This window comes from Cherax quadricarinatus, chromosome 5 (assembly GCF_038502225.1).
Source record: "Cherax quadricarinatus isolate ZL_2023a chromosome 5, ASM3850222v1, whole genome shotgun sequence".
NCBI classification, from domain to species: Eukaryota; Metazoa; Arthropoda; class Malacostraca; order Decapoda; family Parastacidae; genus Cherax; species Cherax quadricarinatus.
Window position 1 is genome coordinate 64,100,104 of NC_091296.1, and position 17,463 is coordinate 64,117,566.

The 17,463-nt window shown below is 43.8% G+C and overlaps 2 protein-coding genes across 3 annotated transcripts in view; both read right to left on the reverse strand.

Moving 5' to 3' along the window:
* Positions 1-1,504: 1,504 nt before the first annotated feature.
* Positions 1,505-6,019, reverse strand: LOC128684734 (uncharacterized). Of its 2 annotated transcripts, XM_070105010.1 has the most exons (3): positions 5,572-6,019; positions 4,124-5,538; positions 1,505-2,401 (listed from the first exon to the last, which is right to left on the reverse strand). In XM_070105010.1, exons 2-3 carry the CDS (start codon positions 4,217-4,219, stop codon positions 1,523-1,525), a joined length of 975 nt encoding a protein of 324 aa, XP_069961111.1. In that variant the 5' UTR covers positions 4,220-5,538; positions 5,572-6,019; the 3' UTR covers positions 1,505-1,522. The 2 variants fall into 2 exon arrangements, with proteins under 2 accessions (XP_069961111.1, XP_053626976.2); XM_053771001.2 differs by having other exon boundaries at positions 4,124-6,019.
* A 168-nt stretch (positions 6,020-6,187) lies between these two features.
* The window catches only part of LOC128684736 (uncharacterized), a 19,446-nt gene continuing 8,170 nt past the window's right edge, over positions 6,188-17,463 (reverse strand). Inside the window, exon 3 of the mRNA XM_070105022.1 lies at positions 6,188-8,431. Within this exon, the coding sequence (XP_069961123.1) occupies positions 8,350-8,431 (82 nt within the window). The 3' untranslated portion in view covers positions 6,188-8,349. The remainder of the gene's footprint in view (positions 8,432-17,463) is intronic.

The following is a 17,463-nucleotide window of genomic DNA, read 5'->3' on the forward strand; positions in this document are numbered from 1 at the left end:
TTTTTTCTATTCGTGGTACACGTCGCTTGTCTGAACGTCCTCTTTTATGAGCAAACAATGGCAGACTCCACCCACATTATGTAAATAAGACACACAAGGTGGGTTATAGCATTTTATTGTGAGGACGTCTCGCCCATCGAGGACTTTATCAATTCATATGAATTAATAAAGTCGCTAATAGAATGAACGTTTTCACAATAAAATGCCATAAGCTGCAAACTAATGCTTATTTGCATCCTTCTTAGCAGTGATTTCCGCCTGTCAGTCCTGTCTAGCTGTCATTCTGTTGTAATGGTCAGTTTAACAGAGGTACCTTACACAAACAACCTGCATAGAAGAGAGAGAAGCTTATGACAACATTTCGGTTCGACTTGGACCATTTACAAGTCACACTGACACACGAAAGTGAGGGAGCCAGTATATATATAGGAGAGTACCTTCTGAGTACCTGAAAAGTTATCACCAGCTGTAATTCATCTTCCCTCTGTGTGTGTGTGTGTGTGTGTGTGTGTGTGTGTGTGTGTGTGTATGTGTGTGTGTGTGTGTGTGTGTGTGTGTGTGTGCCCATGAGGCTGCATGGGTAGTTAAACACAGGTGCCACGCCTCTTTGCCCGACGAACAGACGGTCAGGACGTGTTACTACGGCATTCTCGTGTATTAGACACGTGGATTGCTTAGAGAGAGAGAGAGAGAGAGAGAGAGAAGGGAGGAAGGAGAACTCTGTTATAAACTACCAGGTATCCCCGAGGGATACCTTGAAGTAGTTGTGCGATTTTCTATTTGCATCATATGGCATTTAATACTTTTCTTTTACGAAGTTTACATCTGATATATTTTGCCCAGCCATGGATTTCCTTGATATATGTTTCTCCACAGATCCATAACTCAACCAAATATAAGGTAATCGACATTATTAAAAATAATAGTACTCACTGCAGTAAGAAAATAAGTCCAAGTATGCATACTAGTAAATTATATTCATTTATAATGATATATAGGTATATATATATATATATATATATATATATATATATATATATATATATATATATATATATATATATATATATATATATATATATATATATACATATATATATATATATATATATGATAACATGGAAGGAAATTGTTTGAAATTTTCTGTGTAAGATAGTTAATTGGTGATTGTTTGCTTGAACGGGAATATAAGGTAGAATTATTATTTAACTGAACACAGTTTCTGTTATTAAACACGTCTGAGAGGATGTTTACACTGAGGAAAACCTCAGAAAAACAACTGATGTTATACTGGATTAAAGCCAATTTAATTTAATACAACAAAAATAATAATAATAATAATAATAATAATAATAATAATAATAATAATAATAATTATTATTATTATTATTATTATTATTATTATTATTATTATTATTATTATTATAAAAATATCAATATAAGAGTAGATGTCTAAAATCATACGGCATAATAGACAGTAATTTACATATAGATTATAGTCCACTCTACACATATGACCATACTAAATCTTACTTGCATTCCGTAAACTGCCTGGTACCGTCAGACTGGGATCTCCTTCTTTAATAAATATGTAATCTATGTCCCCACTTACCATCAGTCTGTACCCATTACTCTTCATAAAGTTTTCAAATTGTTCTACGTAAACCTGTGGATTAACAATCTCCACTACGAGGACTCTTATGTTGAGTGTGTTCCATGGTACATTTTGCAGGATGCGTTTTTCCACTCCCTGGATGTCTAATGATAAGAAGTCGATCGTCGACACGTTGAGCGCCAACAGATAAGACTCCAGAGGAAAGCACTGCGTGCTGAAATAGGATTTATCAGACTCCTTGAAGACATAGTCGAATGCGTGTGATTCCAGAGTGGCTCCCAGTAAATGTGATGACCCGATGTACGTTATGGCATTCTCAAGGGCTCTGAGTTGTCCCATGTCCCTCCTGCTGTATGAAACAAGTACTGATTCCAAGGGGAATGGCTCAGGGGAGAGGCAAGTATTGGAGATCCAGGCTTTGCGTTGCTTGCTCAGTAACTTCTGATAACTGAGCGGATTGGGCTCCACCAGGAGACCTGTCCAGCCAAGCTCCTGCTCCAGCCACAGTGTGTTGGAGCCTCGCTCGCCGTCCAGGGCTCCAGCCTCCACAAAGAAGCCTCCTCGCTGACCTTGAAACACCTTTGCAATATTTTCATAGATGAAATTCCAAGTACCTAAGTTTTTGGCTTTAGTGTAAATGGGATCCGTGGAGAGGTTGTAAGGTAAAACAGAAGGTGGGTTAAGGAAGGTGTTCTTGACGAGAGAGAGAACTGCAGGATGGTCAGCAGGCAATGGCCCGCGAGCACGTATACGAACCTCCTCCAGGTACGTCATCCCCAACACGTTCTGAAAAGCACCAAAGACAGTCAGAAAGTCAGCATGTACTGTACATAGCAGAATGTAGATACAATGTTTGTGGGAGTGACAAACTAGTTTACATACATTTTGATAGTCTTCGATGTTGAATAACCCATATGCTTAGCACTTTCAGTGATATTGATACTACTACTACTACTACTACTACTACTACTACTACAGTTTTGGGCCCTTTGTTGCTCACAATTTACATAAATGACATAGGTGAGGAAATAAATAGTGACATAAGCAAATTTGCTGATGACACCAAAATAGGCCGTCCAATTCATTCTAATGAGGACATTAGAGCACTCCAGGAAGACTTGAATAGACTGATGCAGTGGTCGGAGGAGTTGCAGATGAAGTTTAATATAGACAAATGCAAAGTTCTAAATGTTGGACAGGAAAATAACCATGCCACATATAAAATAAAAATAATGTAGATCTTAATATTAATGATTGCAAAAAAGATCTGGGAGTTCTGGTTAGCAGTAATCTAAAACCAAGACAACAGTGCATAAGTGTTCGCAATAAAGCGAACAGAATCCTGGTCTTCATATCAAGAAGCATAAATAATAGAAGTCCCTTGATTGTTCTTCAGTTAGACCTCATTTAGATTATGCTGTATAGTTCTGGTCACCGTGTTACAGAATGGATATAAATGCATTGGAAAGCGTACAAAGGAGGCTGACAAAGTTGATCCCATGTATCAGAAATCTTCCCAATGAGGATAGACTGAGGGCCCGGAATCTACACTCTCTAGAAAGGCGTAGAATTAGGAGGGATATGATTGAGGTGTATAAATGGAAAGCAGGAATAAATAAAGGGGATGTAAATAGTGTGCTAAAAATATCTAGCCAAGACAGGACTCGCAGCAATGGTTTTAAGTTGGAAAAATTCAGATTCAGGAAGGATATAGGAAAGCACTGGTTTGGTAATAGAGTTGTGGATGAGTGGCACATGCTCCCGAGTACCGTTATAGAAGCTAAAACGTGCAGTTTTAAGGAGAGGTTTGATAAATACATGAGTGGAGTGGGTGTGGGTGGGTGTGAGTTGGACCTGACTAGCTTGTGCTAGTAGGCCTGGTGTCGCGCTCCTTCCTTAACTGGATGTGACCTGGCCCTGACTAGGCTTGGTCAGTGACATAAACCGGTAGGCGGCTTGGACCTGCCTCGCATGGGCCTACTGGCTTCTTTTCCCTAGCATTCCTTCGAATTTCTTGTAACCTTTCTGTTTCTACAGACCTGTCAGATATGGTCAGAATCACCAGGAAAATATTATTTTATATCGACAGTAATTAGATGTTAGTTAGATTTCTTGCCATCTTAGATGATCCTGAGACAAGATGACAAGATTAACCATGTGTTAATGTTGGTAGAATTACCGTCAATATGTGTCCTTTTACCTCACAAGATCAACTATATAGCGCCAGAGTGTTAAACTTTTAACAAGCTTCTCATTCTTACTCAAATAATTAAAAAAGAATTGGTATTTTTTTACGACTAATAACAAAATATCTGATTTATTAGAGTTTTTCTTCAGCTTTAAAAATCTTCATTTGAAATAGCAGAGTCGGCAAATGGAATAATCATAGAGAGAGAGAGAGAGAGAGAGAGAGAGAGAGAGAGAGAGAGAGAGAGAGAGAGAGAGAGAGAGAGAGAGAGAGAGAAGGAAGAACAAGAACTACCGTAAGTGACAAGAAAATCGACTTACCCACAGCAGGAGAGCCAGGAGTGTGTGTGAAGACAGAAGTGCTACACTAACCATCCAGATCTTCGTACTGGAAACAACACTTCTCCTGGAACTCATTGTTTTAATCGTTACATAAAGTTCAGATATAATTTATCTTTTCTGGTTACATTTTATATTAATACGATGTATACGTGCGTATGTGTCTTGTCGTAAGATAGAATATTACAGCAGAACACACACGCACTCTACTGGCGCAGCTCACCGTGCAGCCACACACACACTCTACTGGCGCAGCTCACCGTGCAGCCACACACACACTCTACTGGCGCAGCTCACCGTGCAGCCACACACACACTCTACTGGCGCAGCTCACCATGCAGCCACACACACACTCTACTGGCGCAGCTCACCATGCAGCCACGTGGAAATAACACCCCCGTCTTTCCTCCTTAGCTTTCCTGGTGGATCGCAGAAGCACCAGGTCAGTTGTCTAGCGCGTTCGGCTCACAGCCGAAGGATCCCGATTACCTGGTGAAACTATAGGTGTGGAAAAGGTCTCCTTAGACCTGTTGCTCCCGTTGACTTAGCTAACGGTAAACAGGTGCCATTATTTGATGCCTGTTGTGGATCGCCACCCGGGCAAGGACCCGAACTGAAATAGACATTACTTCTAAGCTTTTTGCTCACCTCTTTCCTCTCTGCTCACTAACCCCAAAACTTCTCTCGGTATCTTGCATGTCGTGATCATGTCTCCCCTGGTCTTTCAACAGTCCTCCAATCGTAGTAGACGTACTATTTGCTATAGTATACAGACATAATATGCTTTTTAGGCATCACTCTCTAAGAAATGTGATTTTACAGGAGCGATGGTAACGGAGGATCGAACCTCTACCACTCGTTGAATGACCCACCCGGGCTTAGCGCTTCGTGATTCAGAATACAGGAATTACAACAAGTGCGGGAAGAAGGTCGTCGAGTCAGGCCAATGAAACACAGCAGTAAATGTGTTATTTACGTATGTACATGGAAATGAGTGTCAGGGTGAGTCAAGACTAACTGGTTCACGTTCAGCTGGTTCGTGTCAGCTGGTTCATGCCAGCTGGTGTCTGGATGGTCGTTCAGGTGGTGGAAAAACGTGCGGGTCAAATCAGCTGGTGAAATCCTCGTGCCAGGTCATAGTAGTTGTACCAGGTCACAGCAGTTATACCAGGTCACAGTAGTTGTACTAGGTCTCAGCAGTTACACTAGGTCACAGCAGTTACATCAGGTCACAGTAGTTGTACCAGGTCCCAGCAGTTACACCAGGTCATATCAGTTATAGCAGGTCACAGTAGCTCCATCAGGTCACAGCAGTTATAACAGGTCACAGTAGCTATAGCAGGTCACAGTGGTGACATTTACTGTGTTGGTGTGGTAGAGACTGCTGTGGTGGTGAGCTGGTTACTGTGCTATGGTGTTGTGGTGGTGACTGTTGTGGTGGTGAGCTGGTTACTGTGCTATGGTGCTGTGGTGGTGACTGCTAATGTGTTGCTGTGGTTGTGTTGCAATATTGTCTGCTGCGATGGTGTTGTAGTGACGTCTGCTGTGGTAGTGTTGTGGTGACGTCTGCTGTGGTAGCGTTATGGTGACGTTTGCTGTGTGTGGAGGTGACCTCTGCTGTGTTGCTGTGGTGCTGACTACTGCTGGATTTCTGTGATGCTGACTACCAATATTATGTTGCTGTGCTGCTAACTATTGTGTTGCTGTGGTGCTAACTATTGTGTTGCTGTGGTGGTGACTACTACTGTGTTGCTGTGGTGCTAACTACTATTGTGTTGCTGTGGTGGTGACTACTACTGTGTTGCTGTGGTGCTAACTACTATTGTGTTGCTGTGGTGGTGACTACTACTGTGTTGCTGTGGTGCTAACTATTGTGTTGCTGTGGTGGTGACTACTACTGTGTTGCTGTGGTGCTAACTACTATTGTGTTGCTGTGGTGGTGACTACTACTGTGTTGCTGTGGTGCTAACTATTGTGTTGCTGTGGTGGTGACTACTACTGTGTTGCTGTGGTGGTGACTACTACTGTGTTGCTGTGGTGCTAACTATTGTGTTGCTGTGGTGGTGACTACTATTGTGTTGCTGTGGTGGTGACTACTACTGTGTTGCTGTGGTGCTAACTACTATTGTGTTGCTGTGGTGGTGACTACTACTGTGTTGCTGTGGTGGTGACTACTGCTGTGATGCTGTGGTGCTGACTAGTATTGTGTTGCTGTGGTGGTGACTACTGCTGTGTTGCTGTGGTGCTGACTACTATTGTGTTGCTGTGGTGGTGACTACTGCTGTGATGCTGTGGTGCTGACTAGTATTGTGTTGCTGTGGTGGTGACTACTGCTGTGATGCTGTGGTGCTGACTAGTATTGTGTTGCTGTGGTGGTGACTACTGCTGTGTTGCTGTGGTGCTGACTACTATTGTGTTGCTGTGGTGGTGACTACTGCTGTGATGCTGTGGTGCTGACTAGTATTGTGTTGCTGTGGTGGTGACTACTGCTGTGATGCTGTGGTGCTGACTACTATTGTGTTGCTGTGGTGGTGACTACTGCTGTGTTGCTGTGGTGCTGACTACTATTGTGTTGCTGTGGTGGTGACTACTGCTGTGATGCTGTGGTGCTGACTACTATTGTGTTGCTGTGGTGGTGACTACTGCTGTGTTGCTGTGGTGGTGACTACTATTGTGTTGCTGCTGTGATAATTGTGCTGTACACACCTATTTGTGATTACAGCGGCCGAGTCTCAGCTCCTGGCCCCGTCTCACAGCTGGCTGCTACTAAGTTTATACATTCTCCTGGCTGCGTGAGTTTTATCATACCTCTTCTTAAAGCTATGTATGGATCCTGCTTCCACCACTTCACCGTCCAGGTCGTTCCACTTCCTGACCACTCTAAGGCTGAAGAAATATTTCCTGACATCCCTGTGATTCCTATATATCCTTGGTTAGGCCTCATTTACACTATGCTGCTCAGTTCTGGTCACCGTATTACAGAATGGATATAAATGCTCTGGAAAACGTACAAAGGAGGATGACAAAGATGATCCCATGTATCAGAAATCTTCCCTATGAGGATAGACTGAAGGTCCTGAATCTGCACTCTCTCGAAAGGCGTAGAATTAGGGGGGATATGATCGAGGTGTATAAATGGAAAACAGGAATAAATAAAGGGGATGTAAATAGTGTGCTGAAAATTTCCAGCCAAGACAGGACTCGCAGCAATGGTTTCAAGTTGGAAAAATTTAGATTCAGGAAGGATATAGGAAAATACTGGTTTGGTAATAGAGTTGTGGATGAGTGGAACAAGCTCCCGAGTATAGTTATTGAGGCTAAAACGTTGTGTAGTTTTAAAAATAGGTTAGATAAATACATGAGTGGGTGTGGGTGAGTGTGAGTTGGACCTGACTAGCTTGTGCTGCTGGGTCTGGTGCAGTGCTCCATCCTTGATCGGGGATGACCAGACTGGGTGGGTCATTTGGATAATCCGGGAGTGTGGGTCATTGGTCTAATCCGGAGGAGGGACATGGACCTGCTCCGCATGGGTCAGTAGGCCTGTTGCAGTGTTCCTTCTTTCTTATGTTCTTATGATTCTTTTCTTCTGTGCTTTTAACTTCCAGCTGTGCCCTTGTGTACCTGAGTCCCGCCTCTCAAACAGATTCCTCCTCTCAGTGGTACTGAGGTGGTGACTGATGTGTTGGTGTACTGGTGATTGTTCTGTTGGTGTAATGGTGGCTGCTGTGTTGGTGACTGCTGTGGCGGTGTGGTGGCGACTGTTGCGTTAGTGTGGTGGTGATTCGTGTGGTGGTGACTGCTGTGACTTGTGGTGGTGATTGTTGTGTTGGAGTGGTGGTGATTTATGTGGCAGTGTGGTGGTGACTGCTGTGTTGGTGTAGTGATTACTATTGCTTTGGTATAGTGGTGATTGCTGTGGAGGTGTGGCGGTGTTCTGGTGGTGACTGCTGTGATGGTGCTGCTGGTGGTGACTGCTGTGGTGGTGCTACTGGTGGTGACTGCTGTGATGGTGCTGCTGGTGGTGACTGCTGTGGTGGTGCTACTGGTGGTGACTGCTGTGGTGGTGCTACTGGTGGTGACTGCTGTGATGGTGCTGCTGGTGGTGACTGCTGTGATGGTGCTGCTGGTGGTGACTGCTGTGGTGGTGCTACTGGTGGTGACTGCTGTGATGGTGCTGCTGGTGGTGACTGCTGTGGTGGTGAGGTACACTAGTCGTACTTGTTGGCTGCGTCGTCCAGTGTGCGGTGAATATCGTAAGAGTCCTCGTGGCTGGACGGCGCCTCGTAACTCCTGGGTCAGCGAAGAGAGCAGAAGCGAGAGAGCAATATTTACAAATATTCACAAAGATATTTATCATACGTAAATGAAAAATATATTATTTACATTTTATTTACATATATACATAAGAATTAAATATAAATATGTATTTACAAAGGTAGCATTTACAAGTAGAGGATGAAACACACATTGTTAGTGTGCAGACACACAAGGAAATTCAGTAAATGTCTTACCAACAGAAGAAACTACTTAATAAACACAAAGACACAATACATAAATATGGAACAATATATGAATAACCTGCACATAGGAGAGAGGAGCTTACGACAACGTTTCGGTCCGACTTGGACCCTTTACAGTCACACTGACAGAGAGGAGATGGCAGTATATATAGGCCAGCAGATAGGGACGGGACAAGAGAGGTAGTAGTAGTGGGTTATCTGGCCACTTCCCTAGCTGGCCACCTCCCTAGCTGGCCACTTCCCTAGCCGGCCACCTCCCTAGCCGGCCACCTCCCTAGCTGGCCACCTCCCTAGTTGGCTACCTCCCTAGCTGGCCACCTCCCTAGCTGGTCACATACCTAGCTGGCCACATACCTAGCAGGCCACATACCTAGCTGGCCACATACCTAGTTGGCCACTTCCCTAGCCGGCCACCTCCCTAGCTGGCTACCTCCCTAGCTGGCCACCTCCCTAGCTGGCCACATACCTACCTGGCCACCTCCCTAGCTGGCCACCTCCCTAGCTGGCCACCTCCCTAACTGGCCATCTCTCTAGCTGGCTACCTCCCTAGCTGGCTACCTCCCTAGCTGGCCACCTCCCTAGCTGGCCACCTCCCTAGCTGGCCACCTCCCTAGCTGGCCACCTCCCTAGCTGGCCACCTCCCTAGCTGGCTACCTTCCTAGCTGGCCACTTCCCTAGCTGGCCACCTCCCTAGCTGGTCACCTCCCTAGCTGGCCACCTCCCTAGTTGGATATCTCCCTAGCTGGCCACCTCCCTAGCTGGCCACCTCCCTAGCTGGCCACATACCTAGCTGGCCACATACCTAGCTAGCCACATACCTAGCTGGCCACCTCCCTAGTTGGCCACTTCCCTAGCCTGCCACCTCCCTAGCTGGCTACCTCCCTAGCTGGCCACCTCCCTAGCTGGCCACATACCTAGCTGGCCACTTCCCTAGCTAGCCACCTCCCTAGCTAGCCACCTCCCTAACTGGCCATCTCTCTAGCTGGCTACCTCCCTAGCTGGCTACCTCCCTAGCTGGCTACCTCCCTAGCTGGCTACCTCTCAAACTGGCCACCTCCCTAGCTGGCCACCTCCCTAGCTGGCCACCTCCCTAGCTGGCCACCTCCCTAGCTGGCCACCTTCCTAGCTGGCCACCTCCCTAGCTGGCCACCTCCCTAGCTGGCCACCTCCCTAGCTGGCCAACTCCCTAGCTGGCCACCTCCCTAGCTGGCCACCTCCCTAGCTGGCCACCTCCCTAGCTGGCCACCTCCCTAGTTGGCCACTTCCCTAGCTGGCCACCTCCCTAGTTGGCCACTTCCCTAGCTGGCCACCTCCCTAGCTGGCCACCCGACACAAGTCTCGCTTATTATTATATGACTGAAAAAGCGCTAAGCATGAAGGGGTTGATAATGGTTGACAATACTTTCTAAATCAAAATTTCTCCAACTTGAATCCAGTGCCGCGAGTCCTGTCTTGGTTAGATATTTCCAGTACATTATTTACAAAGTATCACCTATATTTATTCCAGTTTTCCATTCGTACACTTCACTCATATCTTTCGTAATTTTACGCATTTCCAGAGAGTACAAGTTCACTCACTCACTTCAGGAAAGATTTCTAATATCCTCGCAAAACTTCCAGCGTATTTATGTCCATTTGTATAATATTAAAACCAGAACTACCTGGAGTCTACCTGGAGGGTATTCCGGGATCAACGCCCCTGCGGCCCGGTTCATGACCAGGCCTCCTGGTGGATCAGGGTCTGATCAATCAGGCTGCTACTACCGGTAGCACGCAGTGCAATGTACGAATTAAAGCCCAGCTGGTCAGGTACTGACTTTAGGTGTCTGTCCAAGTTTCTCTTGAAGACAGCCAGGGGTCTATTGGTAATTCCCCTTACGTATGCTGGAAGGCAGTTGAACAGTCTTGGGCCCCTGGCACTTACTGTGTTGTGTCTTAGTGTACTCGTGGCACCCTTGCTTTTCATTGAGGGGATAAATCGCCTGCCAAGTTTTTGCTATCGTAGAGAATGATTTCTTCCCTCCCCAACACCTTCTTTGCCTCCCTAACACTTTCTTTCCCTTCCCAACACCTTCCTTTCCTCCCCAACACTTCCCTCCCCAACACCTTCCTTTCCTCCCCAACACTTCCCTTCCCAACACCTTCCTTTCCTCCCCAACACTTTCCTTCCCAACACCTTCCTTTCCTCCCCAACACTTCCCTCCCCAACACCTTCCTTTCCTCCCCAACACTTCCCTTCCCAACACCTTCCTTTCCTCCCCAACACTTTCCTTCCCAACACCTTCCTTTCCTCCCCAACACTTTCCTTCCCAACACCTTCCTTTCCTCCCCAACACTTTCCTTCCCAACACCTTCCTTTCCTCCCCAACACTTTCCTTCCCAACACCTTCCTTTCCTCCCCAACACTTTCCTTCCCAACACCTTCCTTTCCTCCCCAACACTTTCCTTCCCAACACCTTCCTTTCCTCCCCAACACTTTCCTTCCCAACACCTTCCTTTCCTCCCTAACACTTTCCTTCCCAACACCTTCCTTTCCTCCCCAACACTTTCCTTCCCAACACCTTCCTTTCCTCCCCAACACTTTCCTTCCCAACACCTTCCTTTCCTCCCTAACACTTTCCTTCCCAACACCTTCCTTTCCTCCCCAACACTTTCCTTCCCAACACCTTCCTTTCCTCCCCAACACTTTCCTTCCCAACACCTTCCTTTCCTCCCTAACACTTTCCTTCCCAACACCTTCCTTTCCTCCCCAACACTTTCCTTCCCAACACCTTCCTTTCCTCCCCAACACTTTCCTTCCCAACACCTTCCTTTCCTCCCCAACACTTTCCTTCCCAACACCTTCCTTTCCTCCCCAACACTTTCCTTCCCAACACCTTCCTTTCCTCCCTAACACCTTCCTTTCCTCCCTAACACTTTCCTCCCCAACACTTCCCTCCCCAACACCTTCCTTTCCTCCCCAACACTTTCCTTCCCTCTTCATCACCTTGTGTTTTTGCTGTTGTTGTTGTGTACTTGCGTGGTTATGTTCTTGCTGTGGTTATGTTCTTGCTGTGGTTATGTTCTTGCTGTGGTTATGTTCTTGCTGTGGTTATGTTCTTGCTGTGGTTATGTTCTTGCTGTGGTTATGTTCTTGCTGTGGTTATGTTCTTGGTGTGGTTATGTTCTTGGTGTGGTTATGTTCTTGCTATGGTTATGTTCTTGCTGTGGTTATGTTCTTGCTATGGTTATGTTCTTGCTGTGGTTATGTTCTTGCTGTGGTTATGTTCTTGGTGTGGTTATGTTCTTGCTGTGGTTATGTTCTTGCTGTGGTTATGTTCTTGCTGTGGTTATGTTCTTGCTGTGGTTATGTTCTTGCTGTGGTTATGTTCTTGCTGTGGTTATGTTCTTGCTGTGATTATGTTCTTGCTGTGGTTATGTTCTTGCTGTGGTTATGTTCTTGCTGTGGTTCTGTTCTTGGTGTGGTTATGTTCTTGCTGTGGTTATGTTCTTGCTGTGGTTATGTTCTTGGTGTGGTTATGTTCTTGATGTGGTTATGTTCTTGCTGTGGTTATGTTCTTGCTGTGGTTATGTTCTTGGTGTGGTTATGTTCTTGCTATGGTTATGTTCTTGCTGTGGTTATGTTCTTGCTGTGGTTATGTTCTTGCTGTGGTTATGTTCTTGGTGTGGTTATGTTCTTGCTATGGTTATGTTCTTGCTGTGGTTATGTTCTTGCTGTGGTTATGTTCTTGGTGTGGTTATGTTCTTGCTATGGTTATGTTCTTGCTGTGGCTATGTTCTTGCTATGGTTATGTTCTTGCTGTGGTTATGGTCTTGCTGTGGTTATGTTCTTGCTGTGGTTATGTTCTTGCGTGGTTATGTTCTTGCTGTGGTTGTTATGTTCTTGCTGTGGTTATGTTCTTGCTGTGGTTGTTATGTTCTTGCTGTGGTTATGTTCTTGCTGTGGTTATGTTCTTGCTGTGGTTATGTTCTTGCTGTGGTTATGTTCTTGCTGTGGTTATGTTCTTGCGTGGTTATGTTCTTGCTGTGGTTGTTATGTTCTTGCTGTGGTTATGTTCTTGCTGTGGTTGTTATGTTCTTGCTGTGGTTATGTTCTTGCTGTAGTTGTTATGTTCTTGATGTGGTTGTGTTCTTGCTATGGTTATGTTCTTGCTATGATTATGTTCTTGCTGTGGTTGTGTTCTTGTTGTTGTTGTGTTCTTGCTGTGGTTATGTTCTTGCTGTGGTTATGTTCTTGCTGTGGTTGCGTTCTTGTTGTGGTTGTGTTCTTGCTGTGGCTGTTATGTTCTTGCTGTGGTTATGTTCTTGCTGTGGTTATGTTCTTGCTATGGTTATGTTATTGCTGTAGTTAGGTTCTTGCTCTGGTTGTTATGCTCTTGTTGTGGATATGTTCTTGCTGTGGTTATGTTCTTGCTGTGGTTATGTTCTTGCTGTGGTTGCGTTCTTGTTGTGGTTGTGTTCTTGCTGTGGTTGTTATGTTCTTGCTGTGGTTATGTTCTTGCTGTGGTTATGTTCTTGCTATGGTTATGTTCTTGCTGTGGTTATGTTCTTGCTGTGGTTATGTTCTTGCTATGGTTATGTTCTTGCTGTGGTTATGTTCTTGCTGTGGTTATGTTCTTGCTATGGTTATGTTCTTGCTGTGGTTATGTTCTTGCTGTGGTTATGTTCTTGCTATGGTTATGATCTTTCTGTGGTTATGTTCTTGCTATGGTTATGTTCTTGCTATGGTTATGATCTTTCTGTGGTTATGTTCTTGCTGTGGTTATGTTCTTGCTATGGTTATGTTCTTGTTGTGGTTATGTTCTCGCTGTGGTTATTTTCTTGCTGTGGTTATGTTCTTGCTGTGGTTATGTTCTTGCTATGGTTATGTTCTTGCTGTGGTTATGTTCTCGCTGTGGTTATGTTCTTCCTATGGTTATGTTCTTGCTGTGGTTATGTTCTTGCTGTGGTTATGTTCTTGCTGTGGTTATGCTCTTGGTGTAGTTATGTTCTTGCTGTGGTTATGTTCTCGCTGTCGTTATGTTCTTGCTGTGGTTATGTTTTTGCTGTGGTTATGTTCTTGGTGTGGTTATGTTCTTGCTGTGGTTATGTTCTTGCTGTGGTTATGTTCTTGGTGTGGTTATGTTCTTGATGTGGTTATGTTCTTGCTGTGGTTATGTTCTTGGTGTGGTTATGTTCTTGCTATGGTTATATTCTTGCTGTGGTTATGTTCTTGCTGTGGTTATGTTCTTGCTGTGGTTATGTTCTTGGTGTGGTTATGTTCTTGCTATGGTTATGTTCTTGCTGTGGTTATGTTCTTGCTGTGGTTATGTTCTTGGTGTGGTTATGTTCTTGCTATGGTTATGTTCTGGCTGTGGTTATGTTCTTGCTATGGTTATGTTCTTGCTGTGGTTATGGTCTTGCTGTGGTTATGTTCTTGGTGTGGTTATGTTCTTGGTGTGGTTATGTTCTTGTTGTGGTTATGTTCTTGCTGTGGTTATGTTCTTGCTGTGGTTATGTTCTTGCTGTGGTTATGTTCTTGCGTGGTTATGTTCTTGCTGTGGTTATTATGTTCTTGCTGTGCTTATGTTCTTGCTGTGGTTGTTATGTTCTTGCTGTGGTTATGTTCTTGCTGTAGTTGTTATGTTCTTGATGTGGTTGTGTTCTTGCTATGGTTATGTTCTTGCTATGATTATGTTCTTGCTGTGGTTGTGTTCTTGTTGTTGTTGTGTTCTTGCTGTGGTTATGTTCTTGCTGTGGTTATGTTCTTGCTGTGGTTGCGTTCTTGTTGTGGTTGTGTTCTTGCTGTGGCTGTTATGTTCTTGCTGTGGTTATGTTCTTGCTGTGGTTATGTTCTTGCTATGGTTATGTTATTGCTGTGGTTAGGTTCTTGCTCTGGTTGTTATGTTCTTGCTGTGGTTATGTTCTTGCTGTGGTTATGTTCTTGCTGTGGTTATGTTCTTGCTATGGTTATGTTCTTGCTGTGGTTATGTTCTTGCTGTGGTTATGGTCTTGCTGTGGTTATGTTCTTGCTGTGGTTATGTTCTTGCTGTTGTTGTTATGCTCTTGATGTGGTTATGTTCTTGCTGTGGTTATGTTCTTGCTGTGGTTATGTTCTTGCTGTGGTTATGTTCTTGTTGTGGTTATGTTCTTGCTGTAGTTGTTATGTTCTTGCTGTGGTTATGTTCTTGCTGTGATTATGTTCTTGTTATGGTTGTGTTCTTGCTGTGGTTGTTATGTTCTTGCTGTGGTTATGTTCTGCTGTGGTTATATTCTTGCTATGGTTATGTTCTTGCTGTGGTTATGTTCTTGCTGTGGTTATGTTCTTGCTGTGGTTATGTTCTTGCTGTGGTTATGTTCTTCCTGTGGTTATGTTCTTGCTATGGTTATGTTCTTGCTGTGGTTATGGTCTTGCTATGGTTATGTTCTTGCTATGGTTATGTTCTTGCTATGGTTGTGTTCTTGCTGTGGTTATGTTCTTGCTGTGTTTACGTTCTTGCTATGGTTATGTTCTTGCTGCGATTATGTTCTTGCTGTGGTTATGTTCTTGCTGTGGTTATGTTCTTGCTGTGGTATGTTCTTGCTGTGGTTATGTTCTTGCTGTGGTTATGTTCTTGCTATGGTTATGTTCTTGCTGTGGTTATGTTCTTGCTGTGGTTATGTTCTTGCTGTGGCTATGTTCTTGTTATGGTTATGTTCTTGCTGTGGTTATGTTCTTGTTATGGTTATGTTCTTGCTATGGTTATGTTCTTGCTATGGTTATGTTCTTGCTGTGGTTATGTTCTTGCTGTGGTTATGTTCTTGCTGTGGTTATGTTCTTACTGTGGTTATGTTCTTGCTGTGGTTATGTTCTTGCTATGGTTATGTTTTTACTATGGTTATGTTCTTGCTGTGGTTATGTTCTTGTTGTGGTTATGTTCTTGCTGTGGTTATGTTCTTGCTGTGGTTATGTTCTTGCTGTGGTTATGTTCTTGCTGTGGTTATGTTCTTTCTGTAGTTATGTTCTTGCTATGGTTATGTTCTTGCTGTTATGTTCTTGCTGTGGTTATGTTCTTGCTGTGGTTATGTTCTTGCTATGGTTATGTTCTTGCTGTGGTTATGTTCTTGCTGTGGTTATGTTCTTGCTATGGTTATGTTCTTGCTGTGGTTATGTTCTTGTTATGGTTATGTTCTTGCTATTGTTATGTTCTTGCTGTGGTTATGTTCTTGCTGTGGTTATGTTCTTGCTATGGTTATGTTCTTGCTATGGTTATGTTCTTGCTATGGTTATGTTCTTGCTGTGGTTATGTTCTTGCTATTGTTATGTTCTTGCTGTGGTTATGTTCTTGCTATGGTTATGTTTTTGCTATGGTTATGTTCCTGCTGTGGTTATGTTCTTGCTGTGGTTATGTTCTTGCTGTGGTTATGTTCTTGCTGTGGTTATGTTCTTGCTGTGGTTATGTTCTTGCTGTGGTTATGTTCTTGCTGTGGTTATGTTCTTGCTGTGGTTATGTTCTTGCTGTGGTTATGTTCTTGCTATGGTTATGTTCTTGCTATGGTTATGTTCTTGATGTGGTTATGTTCTTGCTGTGGTTATGTTCTTGCTGTGGTTATGTTCTTGCTGTGGTTATGTTCTTGCTATAGTTATGTTCTTGCTATGGTTATGTTCTTGCTGTGGTTATGTTCTTGCTATGGTTATGTTCTTGCTGTGATTATGTTCTTGCTGTGGTTATGTTCTTGCTATTTGTTATGTTCTTGCTATGGTTATGTTCTTGCTGTGGTTATGTTCTTGCTGTGGTTATGTTCTTGCTGTGGTTATGTTCTTGCTGTGGTTATGTTCTTGCTGTGGTTATGTTCTTGCTGTGGTTATGTTCTTGCTATGGTTATGTTCTTGCTGTGGTTATGTTCTTGCTGTGGTTATGTTCTTGCTGTGGTTATGTTCTTGCTGTGGTTATGTTCTTGCTGTGGTTATGTTCTTGCAGTGGTTATGTTCTTGCTGTGGTTATGTTCTTGCTGTGGTTATGTTCTTGCAGTGGTTATGTTCTTGCTGTGGTTATGTTCTTGCAGTGGTTATGTTCTTGCTGTGGTTATGTTCTTGCTGTGGTTATGTTCTTGCTGTGGTTATGTTCTTGCTGTGGTTATGTTCTTGCTGTGGTTATGTTCTTGCTGTGGTTATGTTCTTGCTGTGGTTATGTTCTTGCTGTGGTTATGTTCTTGCTGTGGTTATGTTCTTGCTATGGTTATGTTCTTGCTATGGTTATGTTCTTGATGTGGTTATGTTCTTGCTGTGGTTATGTTCTTGCTGTGGTTATGTTCTTGCTGTGGTTATGTTCTTGCTATAGTTATGTTCTTGCTATGGTTATGTTCTTGCTGTGGTTATGTTCTTGCTATGGTTATGTTCTTGCTGTGATTATGTTCTTGCTGTGGTTATGTTCTTGCTATTTGTTATGTTCTTGCTATGGTTATGTTCTTGCTGTGGTTATGTTCTTGCTGTGGTTATGTTCTTGCTGTGGTTATGTTCTGGCTGTGGTTATGTTCTTGCTGTGGTTATGTTCTTGCTGTGGTTATGTTCTTGCTATGGTTATGTTCTTGCTGTGGTTATGTTCTTGCTGTGGTTATGTTCTTGCTGTGGTTATGTTCTTGCTGTGGTTATGTTCTTGCTGTGGTTATGTTCTTGCAGTGGTTATGTTCTTGCTGTGGTTATGTTCTTGCTGTGGTTATGTTCTTGCAGTGGTTATGTTCTTGCTGTGGTTATGTTCTTGCAGTGGTTATGTTCTTGCTGTGGTTATGTTCTTGCTGTGGTTATGTTCTTGCTGTGGTTATGTTCTTGCAGTGGTTATGTTC